Raw genomic sequence first — 18,780 nt, 5'->3', positions numbered from 1 at the left:
GATGCTAACAGGCGAGTTGGATATAGATTCCAGGGTCACAAGCTGCAAGGCAACTTTCACTTATCTTGTCAGAAATTGCTCCTGCTAAGGTTTCAGAGAGTTCCGAGATTAGGTGTCTCTGAAGTCTAGTAAAGTCTGCCAAGTAATTAATGGACCAAATGGCAAAAGTCGATGAGGCAAACACTTGCTTTGGTAACCTGTCCATCACACAAGACTCTGTTTGGGGGTGTGGACAGTTTGGCTCTCCTTGGCGAGTGCTTTCCTAGTGGCCACCGCCACCACCACCATCATAGCGTCTACCGGTAGGCTGCTGGACCAGTGTGGACTTTCTTCAGGCAGGGACAAAATTTTGTCTGGTCTCTGGAGGATTGGTTCAACAGTATCAGGACTCTTCCATGCATGCTGCACGAAGAGTTGGACTAGTTCATCTGCAGGCCAGGTCACCCAAGAAGTAGAGGGTCAAGCATGAAAAGCCTGCAAGAATACAGACTCTTAAGAGGAAGGGTTGGTGGGCTTCCAGTCTCCCTGCTGCTTTCAAATTTCCAGTAAGTCTCCAAAGGAGACATCCTCAAGGGGTGACCATGTGGACCCTCCCCCTTCATCGTAGTCCATATCTTCAGTGAGGGACTCTTCGAGGGAGTCCATGTGCTTTCTCTTGCATGATCTCTTACGTGGTACCTCTACAGTGGGGACTTATGATGAGGACTAAGAGAGAGCACCCTACGTTAGGTTATCTTGAGGCTCTTGTGCTCGATGTCCCAATGTAGTGGCCTGAGTCAGCTGTGGTTCAGAGGGAGGACATATCTGGTATCCAGACACCGATGGTTTGCCTACAGAGGCAAGGGCCCTCTCCATCTCTTGGAAAGCTGACCCACCTGAAAGAGTGGGAGCCCAGAACCAAGAAAGAACCTCGGAACTGGGGTTACACCCTGCTCTGACGAGCCCACTAACAAGGAAGGAGCCTGAAAAGGACTTGGTACTGCAAAGACTCCCGGAACCATGGTACACTGCCATAAAAAAAAAAAATCTGCACCACACTAGGGGTCACGGTGCAGGCAGCCCAGTCACAATCCCGAGGATGGCTCACTCAGAGTGAGCAGATGACCAAAGGGTCACCTCCAAAACCATGGCGAGGTCCACCCGTGGAACCAAAGAAGTGGGGAATCTGAATAGGCATCGGTGCTGGGTGCTTTGATACCTGCAATGAGGTCTAAGGAGGAGAATATGCAGGAGTCCATAGAGAAAAATTCTCAACTCTGGTTGGGAAGGGAGTCCTGGAAGGTATTGAAATCCCTCTGGCCGTCAGCAGCTGATCTACAAGTCACACCATGTCCAATTCCGAGAAGCTCCTGGAGGATCGGGTAGATATCCCAGACAGAGAATCAGGCCATTCCAAAAAAGGGCTATACTGCTGCCCAAGGAAAGGAGCCACCATGGGGGAGTACTGGGTCAGAGGTGCAGTTTATTCTATCTGCATTGTGGTCACAGGACCAGTAAGATGTACAGCGAGGGGTGAGGTGATCGGTGTTGGATGTACTATTGTTGGTGCTGAAAAGGATGGGGCTGAAGCACTAGTTGAAGCCATAGTCGGTGCAGTGGACATTATTGGTATCGTGGCTAGTGCCAGAGGCAGTGTCACTGAAGACTGCACCAAAGTAGATGATAGTGGTCTTGGACCAGAGGTCGACACCATAGAGGGTGGTTGAAACCCCAGAACCGAAATCGTTGGTGCCAATTTACATATTTTCAGTTTTGGTTCAGTAGATTGTCACTAGAATGAGGTGAAGAAGAGACTGAGTGACTTCTTTTCTTACGCAGTTTCTCAGGGGGGGGGGCCCTCCGACCTAGAAATAGCCTCTGAAAAAGGAGTTCTTAGAAGGCCTTTTAGAATTAGTTTGTTCTTTCTCTCATTTATGGTACGAGAACTGAACCCTTTAAAAATTTCGCAAAGTGGTTAAATAGAGAGGTGTGGAATACTCACGCAGTAAACACAAGATGAGTGTCAGAATTAGGCATTTTGACCGCATTGGTCGCATTGCTTGAAACCGGTTGTCCCTTTCTTTTTAGACATGGCAGGAACAACTGGTAGTGAATAACTGTCAAACAAAAAAACAATACAGCTTAGAAACTCTACACAAGATAAAGATAGGGAAGCTTTTTTTTTTTTTTTTTGTTATATAGAAAAGGGGGAGGGATACAAACAATGGTATTAAGATTACCTCAAGAGGAAAGGAGAAACAAAGTAGAGAGAGAGGGGAGACCTGCACCAACGATGGTACTCGAGATTACCAAGTTGGTCTAGGAAAGCAGGAGAAAACACTTAATATGGGGTAAAAGTTTAGCGACTAATAGAAGGGGATTATCAAAGTAAAAAAAAAGAGAAAATCTGTAGAAAAAGGTTTTAGAATAATAATTTTTTTAAGTACTCAGCTGGCTTGCTACATGACAAATGAGATGTGAGGCAACAAGGAGAGGGGCACTATGGGTAAAGCTTAGCTCGAGAGTTTTTTGGCTGGCATGAGCTTGTTATAAGGCCGACTGTTCAGAGGATGGAACCAACATCCCCATCAGTAAGGAATGAATGAAGATTAACATCAGGTGGTTCCTTGCACATCAAGGGTTGGAGTTCATAAATCCTTCTGGCAGAGGTGAGAGTCACCAAAACAGCATCTTACAAGACTGGTACTGAAGGCAAGATGACATAGCTGGTTCAAAATGGGCCAGGTCTGTTAACCCCTCAAAGTAAAATGTGTTACCAACAGGCTGATGAGCCCCAAGTACACTCCCCCATAAATAAATTTAGTACAGTTATGCAAAAACTTACCATAACAGTAGCTGTCTGACTGATGACTGTTGTAATATTAATAACCTATGGGATATCCTGGCAACAGCAGCCATATGTCCAGCCAGCATTCAAGACTTGGGCACACTCCCCTAATGCCATACGGCCAGTGTAGGATCTCAGCCCAGTGGAGGATGAGGTGCATAAAGGAAGTATGGATGCAAAATACCTTGTATGACTTTCTTGCCCTAAATAGCTGAAACAGAAGTAGAGGCAAGCAACTATACATGTGCAAGTAAAAAAGATGTGGGAAACAAAAGAATCTACCTCATCCAAACAAAAACAGAGAAATAAATAGAAAAGGAGGGAGGGATGTAATACTGCAACAACAATCTGCCAGATATTCTTACACAACTGTACTCGCCCTTTCATGAACACTGCCTCACTATTAATAACCTATGGGAGATTCCCAAATCTGTCTAAGACAGGAAGAGAAACCCTGACCTGGGTTATGGTCCAAAAGACCTAGCAAAACTGAAGGAACAAATCCTGCTCTATTCTTAGAAAAAAATCAATATTGTAATGTTTTGTGAAAATGTGGAAAAAAAAGCAGCTGCTTTAACAGTTCTGAATCTAAACCTTTGAAGAAAGCCCCTGAAGAAGCAAAAACTCTTGTGGAATGGGCCTCAACTGGCAACAGAAGCTGCTTATGGAGAGTTTCTTTGGAAACAGGAGCACCCAAATTTTTGTCCTGGAAAGAGAAAGATGATCAGACTTTCTAAAGGACTTGGTTTTGTCTAAGCAAAACCGGAGCTGCCTATGAGCAGCCAAAGAATGTAGGATCCTTTCTCCCAAGTTCTGAGAAGGAAAAAGGGTAAGCGAGTTAATTTTCTGACTCAAAGCTAACTCATTAACCACTTTTGGCACAAAAAGATTAGTACAGATTATCTTTAAGAAATATGAACAATGCTGAAATAGCAATCAAAGCTTGCAACTAAGAAACCAGGTTAGCACAAATCAAAGCCACTAGCAGCACAATTTTCTAAGTACAAAATGTTAAAGAAGCAGAGACAGTGGGTTCAAAATGAAGTAATGTAAGCTTTTCCAGAATAAAGTTCAAATACCAAGAAGGAGGGATAATCACTCTTGGTGGTCTTGCATGACGGATGCTTTTCAAAAACTATTTTACCTCAAATAAAGACAATGGTGGGTCCAGAGGGAGACCAGCATAAATGGCTGACAGATTACGTTTTATAGAAGAAAATGTCAGCTCAGTATTGCGCAATTAAGTCAAAGAAATCAGAATATTAGGAACACCCATCTGGTAAGACTCCTGATTCTGTCTACAGCACCAAACAGAATACTCCTCATTTGGAGACAAGATTTTCTAGCCTCTTGTAAAACATTAAGCATGTGCTCAGGAAATTACTGCCTTAACAAAATTAATTTTCATCACCAAGAGAGTCGGACTCAAAATCTGTAGGCTTAGGTGAACAAGGAGTTTTTGTTTTATAAATTCCATCATATGAGGTAAATTGTGGAGATTGCCCCTATCCAGATGAAATAGAAAGGGGAACCAATGCTGCTGGGACAAAAGGTTGTCACCAAATTTTTGGTTTCCCCTTTTTGATAGTCAAAAGGACTTTTGAAATCAAATAAATCAGAGGGAAAAGCATAAGGGAACCTCCTTTTTTGTTTACAGAATGGATATGGTGTCCATTCTCCATGCCTGGGGGGCAAGGTACTGCTGAACAAATAGCCTCAGCTATCTGTTTTGAGTGGAAGCAAAAAAAGATCTTTGGACAACCACAATAAAGGACAATGTGCAGAAAGACTTCTCCATTTATCATCCATTCACAAGTATCTACAAGGTCTGCTACTGTGTTTCCCCTTAAGGGTATATACACACACTAGGGAACAAGGTTCTGAAATACAATTCGACAGACAATCAAAGCCAATCTGCACAGGTGATGAGACCTGGTGCCCCCTGCTTGATGTACCACATAACTGTGGTGTTCTGTGAAGACCCAAAGAGGACCCAGAGTTCAGAGGACATACAGAGACTGAAGAGCTAAAATAAGTACCTTCATCTTCTTTATATTTATCTGGTCTCTTTCCTAGCTGGACCAAATCCACTGAACTCGGATGTCCTTGGAATAAGGTCTCCATATCAGATCAGATATCGGAACAAAATTTCACAAGGTGTGTGTGTGTGTGTGTGTGTGTGTGTGTGTGTGTGTGTGTGTGTGTGTGTGGGGGTGATGACAGAAGACATTCCTAGAGTGAGTGAAAAGTACAGTTTTGTACCTACCATAAATGTAGATGTTCGAGGATCCACATTGCTGCAGTCCTTACTATTGGGTAGTCCGCTGTCCAGTCGGCCCGAATACCAGAGTATATGGCTGACGTCGGTCAGGGCGCATTAGACTGACGCCAGTACGTCAGGGTACTAATGCGCATGACCGACGTCATATCCTCAGTCTTTTCTTGCCCCAGATGTCAGAAGACCCTAAAAAGACAAGGCCCAAAATACCTGCACCAAAATATGTACAATATATACAAAATATATATAAAAATATCAACATATAACCTCACCTACACAACCACCACTAAACACAGAGGGGAAGGAGGGAGGGTAAATTGGACTGCAGCAATGTGGATCCTCGAACATCTACATTTATGGTAGGTACAAAACTGTACTATGTTCTTCGTTCCACATTGCTGCAGTCCTTACTATTGGGTAGAATCCCAAAGCAGAGGTAAGGGAGGCTGGCAAATCATAAAGAAGTAGGAGCTGACAACATGCCTTGCAAAACAGCTGTGGCAAAACCAGCCCTAGACTTACAGTAGATAGGAAGGTGATAATGCTTAGAGAAAGTATGCACTGAACTCCAAGTAGCAGCCTCCAAAATATCCTTAGTTGCCACCCCCCTTAGAAATGCTGTTGAAGTGGCAGTAGCCCTAGTGGAATGAGGCCTAATCCCAGCTGGAATCTCCTTGCCATGATGGGAATAACAAAATGCAATGCAAACCCAATCCACCTAGAAATAGTTTGTTTTGACACAGGCTTGCCCTGCGAACTCAAAGCAAAAGAAACAAACAACTGCTGAGACTGCCTAAAATCCTTAGTCCTGCTTAAATAATAACGCAATTGCCTGTGTACATCTAAAGTGTGCAAAATCTTTTCCCCTTTATTTTGGGGGTCTGCATAAAAAGTAGGCAAATGAATAGTTTGGTTTAAAGCCACACTAGAAACCACCTTAGGCATAAAGGAAGGATTAGTACGTAATGATACCCTATCCTTATGGAAAATCAAAAGGGCTCTACTGCCATAAGGGCCTGCAACTCAGACACCCTTCTTGCAGAAGTAATAGCCAACAGAAAAGCAGTCTTCCATGACAAGTATTTCAATTCAGCAGTAGCCGAGGCTCAAAAGGTTGTAGAGTAAGTTTTTCCAACACAAAATTGAGATCCCAAGCAGGAGTAGGAGCTCTACGTGGGGGTCTTATATTCTTTGCCCCTCTAAGAAACTGCTTGAACAAAGGATGCGAAAACAATGGTGGGTCACAATCATAGTGAGCTGAAATTGCTGCAGCATGAATCTTAATGGAAGAGAAGGACAAACCTTTGTCCAATAACTCAGTAAGATATTGAAGAGCCACACTCAAATTAGGCTCAGAAATCTCCAAATTCTTTGCTGTACTCCAAAATAAAAATCTCTTCCATTTTTCTGCGTACACTTTCCTTGTACTAGGTCTTCTAGCTTCCATAATCACATTTAAAACTTGTTGAGGAAGTTGAGACCTGCTGTGTTTCAACACAGAATATGCCAGGCTGTTAGATGAAGAGAGTGAAGCTTGACATTGAGCAGATGACCGTCCTTCTGAGATAACAGATGAGGAATCAAAGGTAAAGGCCATGGAGGCTTCCTTACCAGACTCCTTAGTAGTGGGTACCAGTGTTGTCGAGGCCAATCTGGAGCTATCAAAATCATCCTTGGGTTGTCTTGTCTGACTTTTAATAGCACCTTTGGAAGAAGAGGCAGAGGTGGAAAGGCATACACATGAAGGTTTTTCCAACTGAAAGACAGAGCATCCACTTTCCAAGCTGTGTGATGAAACCCCTTTGTGCAAAACTTTGGCAGCTGGTGGTTTAGTGGAGAAGCGAACAGATCTATGTCTGGAGTTCCCCATGACACTGTCAATTTCTGAAATACATGAAGATCCAGTTTCCACTCGTGGGGATCCATGATTTGTCCGCTTAACACATCTGCTAAGGAGTTCTGTGCTCCTGGCAGAAACCTTGCCTGAAGAGTTAGTTGCAAGCTTAGCGCAGTCTCCCATAAAATCATTGCTTGCCTGCATAGAGGATAAGAATGTGTTCCCCTTGCTTGTTGATGTACCACATGACAGTTGTGTTGTCTGTTAGAATCAACACCTGCCCTGGAAGAAGTAACTCCTTGAAAGCCATTAATGCAAACTGGACTGCTAACATCTCCTTCATGTTGATATGTAGATGCTGTAGTCTGGCAGGCCACTTGTCTTGTATCCACTTTCCATTTAGATGAGCTCGCCAAGCAATGTCCGAGGCATCTGTCGTTAAAATCTGACTCGCCTCTGGCCGGGTCACAGAGAGTCCCTTGTTTAGGTGACATTCCTGAGCCCACCACAAAAATTCTTTTTGAAGGCAAGGTATTATTTGTATGACAGTGTCCAAATCCTGGCAGTGCTGTGTCCATACATTTTGAGATACCATTGTAGCTTCCTCATATGCAGTTTGGCATTGGGAAGCACCAGAATACAAGATGCCATGAACCCTAATGCTTGAAGGACTGTCCTTGCAGTCAGCACGGACTGATGAGATAGTTGATGGAAGTAAAGTGATAGACCCTTTTGTTTGTCCGGGGTTAAAAAGGCCATCTGGGCTGCTGTATTCAGTCTCACACCCAGAAAGCACATGTCTTGAGAGGGTACTAGACTGGACTTTATTTCGTTCACAGAATACCCTAGGCATCTTAGCACTGCTATAACAAATTCCAGATGCTGTAGAAGGTCTTCCTTTTCTTGAGCCAGAATCAGGCAGTCGTCCAAGTAAGGATAGATTTGAATTCCTTGTAGCCTGAAGTAAGCTATCACTGGAGCCAGAACCTTTGTGAATACTCTGGGCGCAGTAGATAAGCCAAAGGGCAATGCAGAGAACTGATAATGAGAATTTCCAGCTCGAAACCGCAGATACTTCCTGCAACTTAGCCTTATAGGCACATGAAGGTAAGCTTCCTTGAGATCTAAAGTTACCATCCAGTGATCTTTGCCCAGCAGAGGTAAAAGCTGTTGTAACGTCAACATCTTGAACTTGGGAATGTCCAGATAAGTGTTGAGGAGAGATAAATCCAAAATTGGTCTCCACGTGTTCCCCTTCTTTGGTACTAGGAACAGGCGAGAATAAAATCCTAGGCCCCTTTCTGATACAGGGACTGGCTGAATGGCCCCCATCTGGAGTAACTGAGAAATTTGCTTGTGAGCCTCTTTTCTTTGTGGAGGAGGAACGTCTGGCATACCTTTGAAAGGGGGCAATGTATGGAAATAAAACCTGTAACCGTGGTGAATGATATCCAACACCCATCTGTCTTGAGTAATTAAATCCCAATTTTCTTTGAAAAGAGACAGTCTTCCTCCCAAAGGAGCTGCCAGACGAGAATCTACTGGCAGCTGAAAAGGCAGGTCATTGTGTCTGTTTACGAAAGGACTGACCCCTGCCCTCACCAGAAGTCTGAGCAGGTGAACTCCTGTTCTAGGCCTAAAAGAACCTTGAGCTCTGCCCCTACCACGTCTAGACCTACCCCTAGACTGGGAATCATAAGCAGGATATGTCCACCCCTTAGCAGGCCAATTTCTACTAAACTTCGTGGCTGCACCTGCAAAAATCTTTAACAGTTTGCATAGACTTAGCTTTGTCCTCCATTTTCTTTAAAACTGCTTCCACAGGCGAACCAAACAACACATCAGACTGTAAAGGAGCATCCAAAATCCTTGTCTTAACATGCTCAGCTAAATTCTGATCCCTCAACCAGGCATGCCTGCGAAGAACAGAACTAGTGGCAGCCACCCTCGAGGAGGCCTGTACAGCATCAAAACCACATTGCAAAGAATGCTTACCCACTTGTTCAGACACATGAACCAAATCCAGCAACTCTTTACACTCAATACCTTCCGCCAAAGCATCCACCTTAGACTTCAATTGTGAAAGGAGATAATTTTGATATTTTAGCATGTGAAACTGACAATTCAACGCCTCATGGCTAGAGTGGAAGAAGTATACACTTTCTTTCCCCACCTATCCAAAGCCCTTGCCTCTTTATCAGTGGGAACAGGATTTTTAACCACAGAGGCCTTAACACCTTTAGGCCCCTGAGAAACAGTTTCTGGGTCCGCCCTAGGACTCTTAAACAAATACTTATGAGCTTCGGGCACCCTATAGTACCTATCAGGTTTAACAGGAGCAGGAGGCAAAGAGTCAGGGTTCAGGAAGCCTCTGCAAAACATCTTCCACCACATTCAACACAGGAGGTATAGCTAAGGGCCTATGGTGGGGTAAAAACAAGAATTCCCTAAGCCTTTTCCTAGAATCAGAGTAATCCTGGCCTTCCCATTTAAAGTGCTCCCTCATGGAATGCAGAGTCTCTGAAAATGAGAAATCCTCAGGAGGAGAAGCTGTAGGAGTGGAATCATCCACATCAGAATCAGAATAAGGAGGATACTCCTGCAAATCTTCCGCGAGAAGACTCAGAAGCCTCTGAACACTGTTCAAAACTATCAAACTCGGTTCCACCCTAGGCCTCTTATCAGGAGGGGCATAGAACCTCTAATCATAGTAATCAAATCTTCTGCCATTTTAAGCATATGTTTCTTAGGTACAGAACCCGAAATGCTAGGAGAAGCCCCCACTGAAGCTGAACTTGGCCTACCTCTCAAAGAAGTTTTGGCAACAGAAGGAGAGGCTCTAACTACCTTGGGAAGAGAGGGAAGAACAGTTACCTGAGAAGCCCCCTCAGCCTGGCCTACCTCCTGAGAAGGCACATCCTGTAACAGTAAAGATTCTGCCTGAGACTCCATAGAAACTCCTGGCAAAACCTCTGGCTCCACTGAGCCTTCTAAAGAACCGGCGTCCGGGACTGCCGGTTCATCAACCCTAGGCTTCACTGTTTTGTCCTTACGCTTCTTGATAAGCGGCCGGAGCATCCGACGGCATTTTATAATTGCAACGCTTCCCAAACACTAACCTGGCACAGTCTAACCTCCTCTTAATAGTGCGTTTGTTAAACCTAGCACAAGAGCGGCATCCAACAACGTCGTGCTCAGGCCCTAAACAAGGTATACACAAGGTATGGTAATCCCTATGAGGTATGTGTTTCACAAGAAATACAGTTATTCACTTTTTCTGACATCCGTTAAATACTGAGGCAAGAAAAACCAAAATGTTCCCAACGGGTACTTAGCCAACTCTGATTCGGTCTGAAACTTCGGTTTCGGAAATATTTCAGAACGCCAACCTGCACTCGCAAAACTGCTTCTGCATCGGACCATGCGGCAAAAAAGACTGAGGATATGACGTCGGTCATGCGCATTAGTACCCTGACGTACTGACGTCAGTCTAATGCGCCCTGACCGACGTCAGCCATATACTCTGGTATTCGGGCCGACTGGACAGCGGACTACCCAATAGTAAGGACTGCAGCAATGTGGAACGAAGAACATCCTGTTATTCCTACCAAGAAAGCTTTCTTGATGAAGACCAGAAAAGGAATTTAAGGTTAACATGTGACAACTGAAGTCCAAGACGACATCAGCTACCATTGCATCTTCCTCATATGGGTTCTGGCAAAAGGAACCACAGGAAATATTAATGCCATGGAGTCTTACCCTTGGGAGAACATTTTAGATCCCTACTCAGAAAAGAAACAGCATTACAAGGATAATTTATCTGAAATTTAGACAGAAGTCTATGACTATCTTTCTCCTGCGAGTATCTAAAAAGTTCTCCAGTTGCAGATTGAAATAGATGCTGTTGATCCAAAGGATAGTGCAGCAACGTAGCCTTGACAACCTCAGGTAAAGCCAGAAGTCTACATCATAAAAACCTATAAAGACACTAACCAGTAGATACAGCCCTAGAAGAGGCACCTGCAGCATTAACTACACTTAATACTTAATTGTGCCTCTTGGGTGGATAGGCAAAGAAAATGCAAGATCTAGCTTCTGAATCAATGTCAGAAAGCACCTTACCCAAGTTACTCAGAAGAGACAGAAGGTACCTAACCACATAGGTTTGGTAATTTATAGGTCTAAAAGCTAAGGGGCAGAAATATACACTTTGCCTTAACTATTAATGATTCTACTATATTTATTTGTAGGCAAAACATTACATGAATATAGGAACACAGAAGCCTTCCCAGTGGAAAAAGAGTAATGACAGAAGGTATTGGACAATGTTTCTAAAGCAGGAGGGATGTCTGAGGGCTTAGGCACTTCCACTTCTAGTAGTGCATAACATTTGTTCAGGACATCATACAACTGACAACTTTCCTACTGGAAACGCTGCATCATCTTGACAGTGCTGTCTCCAAAAGAAAGTTCCTTCATAGGGGAATCAAAGATAAAAGTATCTTCATCTGAAGCATGACAGGAGAATGAATTTAAGGAGGAGCTAAAGAATCATCCCCATCTGAATCTGCTCCATCTCATCCTCAGATTCCTTTCTATGTCTTTTAAGGGGAAAAGCAGCAATAGTAGGAAAACAAGGCAGTTTCAGAGATATAAATGTCTTAAAAAACATCCTGTGTAAAATCCCACCACATATCCTGTGTAAAATCCCACCACATCTGCTGAGGATTGTGCTCCTTGTTAATGTAATTGCCACTAGAAAAGGGTTTTTCCAGAAACAGTATCAGAGGTCACACTTGGCAGCCAGATCAAATGGAAATCAAGTGAGCTTTTCCAAAATAGTTGTGTAATCCTGAAACAGACGTCTCAGCAGGAATGTACCACCTTAAAGTTTTGCTGCAATTTTTCTCCCATGCATGAAAGTAGAAAAAAATCCTTTAGGAAAGTGGGAAACAGCTGCCAAGTGAACTGTCACAGTTGGAATGCAAGAACTTCTACCAAATAAAAGAAAATAGCATAAGGAATTGGGGCTAAGTGATATAAACCACGTTGATAAACATATGGAGATAATTTCTTCCATTTGCCTTTATACGTTTTCTTGGTGGAGGGTGCATACAAAAGCTAAAGGCTTTATAATACTGGCCAGACATTGGGCTATCCTTGGCAGGAGATCCCATGGTACATAACTGGGGTAAAGGAGGGGGCAAAGGGGACATCCTCCACTCAAATCGGGTACATGTAGTCCCTATCCTGGAGGTCTATCTATGGAGCATATCCAATCTCCCAAGGATTAACTGCACTGTGCCCATCCCAAACTTCGTTCCATTTGCAAGGCTCTACACAGCACTTCTGCAGTGGGCACTACAAGTTCAGTGGTCTCACCTGGATGATCCCATGGATGAAATCATTCCTTTTTCCAAAGTCTGCAGAATGTGTTCAGATTTGGAGTAGAAAGGGAAATCAGGGATACTGTAGGATTAAAGGGAAGAGCTAGGACTTTGGTACATCAGTGAATGTCAGCAGCACCCCAATGTCCTCATCCTCCTAATCTGAAATTAGAAGATCCAAGATTTTATACTTTTGCATTTAAACTTTACTACTCTACTGCCACCATGCCTTTTCTAAAATTCAATGACCATATTCTGCTGAATTTTTCAAATAATCTGTGTCAACTGCATATCTTTAGCATTTCCAACACCTCTTCAGGTATCAGTCTCACCTGTCACAATACTAAATCTACAAATTAAACACTTCTCCATAATCAGAATGACTGAAGTTACTGTCAAACACACATTTATTTAGCATCTAACAAATTTACTCACCTAGGTTCTGCATTTGGGCTGCTACACTGAGATGATCTCACCTGCAGGAGAGCAAAGACCTTTCTGCATCCAGCAACACAATTCATGCCTTCCTTAACCTTCTCAAACACATTAGTTATATAAACCTGCATTCTCCATCCCATATACCACTTTTTTCAATACGTTTTGCAAAATGTTACACTTGCAATACTTATTAAATATAACGCAGTCAAAACAAAACTCTTCTAAATTTAGATGTGTAGGATAAATTAGTTCAACTCCAATCAATTCAATATAGTAAACATACTCCACATAACCCAGCAAATCAGAATGATTACCTGTCCTATGCATACAACTACTGTGTATCCTCCAGGACCTGTTGCAATACGCTTGGGTTGTACATCCATTTTCACAACATCTTGTGCACTGAAAAAAAGGTTAATCTGATTATTTCAGACTTTAGAGCATATGGTATTTCACATGTGAAGAGAACCATGTACAAACGTGCCCCAGTCTCACTTCTTTCAGAAAGTAAAACAGAAAAAGGAATTAAACAGATTTTCTGTAATAAATCCCTCTGCTAAAAGCCCAAACACCTTAAGAGGAATATAAACGTATAACAGTATGACATACTCTTCACAGAAATTAGATAAATTGTAAACCTAATGTCCTAGTCATAGGCGACTCAATAGTGAGATGCACAGATGTCCCCCTCACCAGGTTGGAAAAGTTCAGAGTCAGATGCTTGTCAGGAGGCAGGATCCGTCACATCACTCACTGTATTGCTAAAATACTGTTCTTTTGGATTAAAATATGCTTAAAATAAAGTCACATACACACCAATACAGCACTTGAAATACAGCTGTAATAATGTACTACCTTAGCATTTAAAATACATAACTTCTAATACACTAATTTAGCATTTAAAACACAGCTCTAGTAATACAATAGATAAGGAAATGATAAATCACCAATCACGCTGATTCAACTTCATTCGTGTCTCTTCAGACTGGGAAGTCCCAAGACAGCCGGACAGATTGATAAAATCCTATGCGATGTCCATTCACAGGTGAGACTTCTGTTCGGCTGCCCCAAAACCTCTCTTTTTATACCATATAGCAAACATCGCTCAAACGACCAGATGTAAGCTTTTCTCATGAGAAACCAGACAAAGCTGTAACAAATTACAACCTGTATTCAAACTGGAACCTTAGTTTGAGAGACAGCCTTACAGAACTATCAAGTTTATAGAGCGGAGTATATTTTCTGTGTTATTCTGTATTATAGAGCTAAATTGTCTGCTTGATATCTGTGTCTTACTGCTCTGCAAATCTATAGAAAACAGTTTATATATTTTTATATAATTTGCACATTCCTTACATCTGTGTTGAAACTGTTCCCTCACCCCCCCTCCCTATTCTTGGTTGTAGTTTAAATTTGGTGGCTTTTGCAGTGCCTGCCCCACTGTAGATTTAATCTAAGACACTCCCCCAGGACATCTCTTTACCGCATTCTACCTAATAAACCCTTTCTGCACTTGCTTTTATTCCTTTTTAATTTAATTACATTTTTTCAAACTGTGTGTGGACTAATATTGCTACATATTCAAGTGTGCCAGCTTGCACTGCATGAGAATTGTATTTACTACTGCTTTTGCTACTTTTCTAAAAAAAAAAAAAAAAAAAAAAAAAAAATCTGCTTTCACTGTACTTGTTTCTTCCTACTTTATTTTGCTTTTGCGTCATCTTAAACACTCAATTGTATTTATTACTGCTTGGTGTAACTCATTCTAAGCCTTTTAGTTTAAACACTTGGGCTTCAGATCAGTTGTTTTACATTGAGAGGGTTTGTGGTCTGCACTGTAGTGGCAGAACAGGTAGCTTACATCCTTCTAAGTTGGGAACTGCTGATTGAGGGCTCAGTGTCTGTTATTCTAAAAGTATATTAATTCTGGTTTAAGCACTTGGGCTTTCAGGCCAGTTATTTTACATTAAGAGGGTTTTGTGGTCTGCACTCTTGTGGGAGGAGAGGCTGGACTCTGCCCTTCTGAGCTGGGAATTTCTGGTTGAAGGCTTATAGTGCATGCATATCTGAATTTCTTCTTACTGAAATTGGTACACCTTGTTTTCTGTAGCATAGACTAGGTCCAGGCCTGCTGAATCTAGCTTTGTTTGTATAACTTGAGCACTAATCCAAGCATTATTTAAAGTATTCAGTTGTATTTATTACTGCTTGGTAGTAACTTGGTTAAAGTGTAGCTATCATTCTAAGTCTTTTGGATTAAGCACTTGGGCTTCAGACCAGTTGTTCTACATTAGGAAGGTTTGTGGCATGCACTGTGGTGGCAGGACAGGTAGCTTTCATCCTTCTAAGTTGGGAACTGCTGATTGAGAGCTCAGTGTCTGTTATTCTTAAAGTGTATTAGCTCTGGTTTAAGCACTTGGGCTTCAGGCCAGTTATTTTACATTAAGAAGGTTCGTGGTCTGCACTCTTGTGGGAGGAGAGGCTGGACTCTGCCCTTCTGAGATGGGAATTTCTGGTTAAAGGTTTATAGTGCCTGAATATTTGAACTGTATCTTACTGAAATTGGTACACCTTGTTTGCTGTAGCATAGACTAGATCCAGGCCTGCTGAATCTAGCTTTGTTTGTATGCTTGTTATTTCCCTGGAACGCTAATTCCACCTAAAATGCAGCTTCTCAGCGCTTCTGTGGATCCCTAGTGATATCTGCATTGCTTACTGTGCTTATTTCCTTGCTTCGCTCGAAAGAAAGTTACTGTTTGTCGTTTTTGCATTTAAGTTACCTGTAACACATTGCACTTGCTCACTAAAGCAATTATAAGTCAGCACTAAAAATTAAAAGCACTACACCCTCGCTCCCCATTGGCCCTTGTTTTCAATTATAAAGGAATTTCCAATATTATTCTAGCATGTCCAAAGGCCAGTTGTCAATCTCCTCTCCGGTCCAGCTGGTGAATATGGGAATCTTGAGGCAATGTTACAACTGCCTCATGTACAGACAACCCTCTCTCCTCCTCCCAACAAATTCCAACACATGAGAGATGCAACCATATAGCCAAACTGGAGGCTAAGCTCTCTCAACTCAGTACTGGCATAACCAGTCAGGAGGAGAAGGATCTCAATACATACATATATACATACATATATATATACATATACATATATATATATATATATACATATATATACATATATATATATATATATATACATATATATATATACATATATATATATATATATATACATATATATATATATATACATATATATATACATATATATATATATATATATATATATATATATATATATACATATATATATATATACATATATATATACATATATATATACATATATATACATATATACATATATATATACATATATACATATATATATACATATATATACATATATACATATATACATACATATATACATATATATATACATATATACATATATATATACATATATATATATATATACATATATATATATATATATATATATACATATATATATATATATATATATATATATATATATATATATATATATATATATATATATATATATATATATATATATACATACATATATATATATATATATACATACATATATATATATATATATATATACATATATATATATATATATATATATATATATATACATATATATATATATATATATATATACACATATATATATATACATATATATATATATATATACATATATACATATATATACATATACATATACATACATATATATATACATACATATATATATACATATATATATATATATATATATATATATATATATATATATATATATATATATATATATATATATACATATACATATATACACATATATACACACACATACACACAGGAAGAAAAAAAAAATCAGGGGTTTAGGAGGATAGGCAGTTAATGAAGAATGAGGGGTGTTGTTTGCAATGACTCCAACCAGAGAAAAAACACAACCTGGCTTGTACATTTAACAAGATGATAACTACTTCTACTTATGTGAAAAACAGTGACATCAGCTGAGACTTTTCCCAGAAAAGTGATAATGACTTGCTGCTATACTGTAATTGCATGTATTGCTAATGACCTTCCTTTCATTACTGCAAAGGTATGCAAGCTGAGACACAAGTGATAATTGCTACACATAACCTGAGTAGGCATTCATCATATTACATTCTACAGTTGTAACACAGACTCAGTACCATCAGTAAGGAGAAGACCTGAGTCATTCAGTCAAATAGTATAACACTTAGATATTACTGAGCCCTTCCTCCCACCTAAATTCCACACATGACTGACCAAGCCAGGAGAATGCACAAAAAATATGGTAGCTCCATGCTGCCAGTAGTCACCTAATGATGACCATCTCTCTCAGGCAACTACTGAGTATAATCAGAATAATAATAATAATAAGACAGGCAGAAATATCAAACTTATCTGGCTGATCTATTTAAAAGTATTAATTCAGGTTCTCTCACCTAACCACCCCTCTGGTTACAACAGTTAGAAGTTAAAAAGGCAGAAATATTGTCAAAAATATCCAGTTAAACAATGCCAACATTTCAAGTCCATTTCAAAACAAACCATTTCCAAATGGATCGCACACTGCATCCAGTTCTGCTACAAGCACCATGGAAAACCAACTCCTCAGGGGGTTAGATCACATTCCACTAGGGCTACAATTACCTCTACAGGATTTCTCAGGGGAGTCCCTGCCAGGGATATACTGGAAGCTACCTGGAGTTCTGTACACACCTTCACTAAGCATTACCACCTGCCTATCTTTTCCAAATTCAGGGCAGGACTTGCTACATCAGTCTTGCAAGGCCTACTAGCCAGCCCAAACATTTCTTGACTGCCACCTCCCTTCCTCGGCTTTGGGAATCATTACAGATATCATTATTGCCACTTATTTAGTGGTTTAAGTCCTCAATGATTTGCCAGAAAAAAAATCACAAAAATTAATGACCAACAGATCAAAAATCAGAGGCAGAGATCTGGACATTTAGGAAAAATTTGGACAGCTGAGAAGTATGCATGGCTCCTCTCCTCACCTCTGTGCAACATTTACACCAATATCTCACAGATAACAAAAGAAAAGTACAGTTTTGTACCTACCATAAATGTAGATGTTCGAAGATCCACATTGCTGCAGTCCTTACACTTGGGTAGTCCGCTGTCCTCGGTCGTCGAATATCAAAGTATAAGGCTGACGGGGGCCAAGGCGCATTTGACTGACATCAGGACGTCAGGGTACAAATGCGCATGACCGACGTCATATCCCCAGTCTTTTCTTGCCCCAGATGTCAGAAGACCCTAAAAATAAAGGTCAGAACCAAAAGACAGCAAACAACCAACCACCCTTGCACTAATTATATGTACAATATATACACAATATTTACAACCCAACCCACACAACCACCTCTAACTACAGAGAGGAAGGAGGGAGGGTAAATTGGACTGCAGCAATGTGGATCTTCGAACATCTACATTTATGGTAGGTACAAAACTGTACTATGTTCTTCATCTCACATTGCTGCAGTCCTTACACTTGGGTAGAATCCCAAAGCAGAGGTAAGGGAGGATGGCCAAACTATAAGGAAGCAGGAGCTGCCAAAATGCCCTGCAAAACAGCAGTGGCAAAACCAGCCCTGGATTTAGAGTAAAGTGGTAGGTGATCATGCCTAGAGAAGGTATGCACTGAACTCCAAGTAGCTGCCTCCAAAATATCCTTGGTTGCCACCCCTCTCAAAAAAGCTGTCGAAGTGGCAGTAGCCCTAGTGGAATGAGGCCTAATCCCAGCTGGAATCTCCTTGCCATGATGGGAATAACAGAAAGCAATGCAAAACCCAATCCACTTAGAAATAGTTTGTTTTGACACAGGCTTGCCCTGAGAACTCAAAGCAAAAGAAACAAATAACTGCTGAGACTGCCTGAACCCTTTAGTTCTGTCCAAATAATAT

General features: G+C 41.0%; 1 protein-coding gene across 1 annotated transcript in view; it reads right to left on the bottom strand.

Moving 5' to 3' along the window:
* The window catches only part of WDR1 (WD repeat domain 1), a 549,035-nt gene that overhangs the window by 57,204 nt on the left and 473,051 nt on the right, over nucleotides 1–18,780 (bottom strand). Inside the window, exon 10 of the mRNA XM_044063522.1 lies at nucleotides 13,061–13,192. Coding sequence (XP_043919457.1) covers nucleotides 13,061–13,192 — 132 coding nt within the window. The remainder of the gene's footprint in view (nucleotides 1–13,060; nucleotides 13,193–18,780) is intronic.

Source organism: Protopterus annectens, chromosome 2.part1 (assembly GCF_019279795.1).
Source record: "Protopterus annectens isolate FY-2018-M chromosome 2.part1, PAN1.0, whole genome shotgun sequence".
In the NCBI taxonomy this organism is placed as follows: Eukaryota; Metazoa; Chordata; order Ceratodontiformes; family Protopteridae; genus Protopterus; species Protopterus annectens.
The sequence above is the reverse complement of the archived record's forward strand: the minus strand, read 5'-3'. Positions and strand labels throughout refer to the sequence as shown.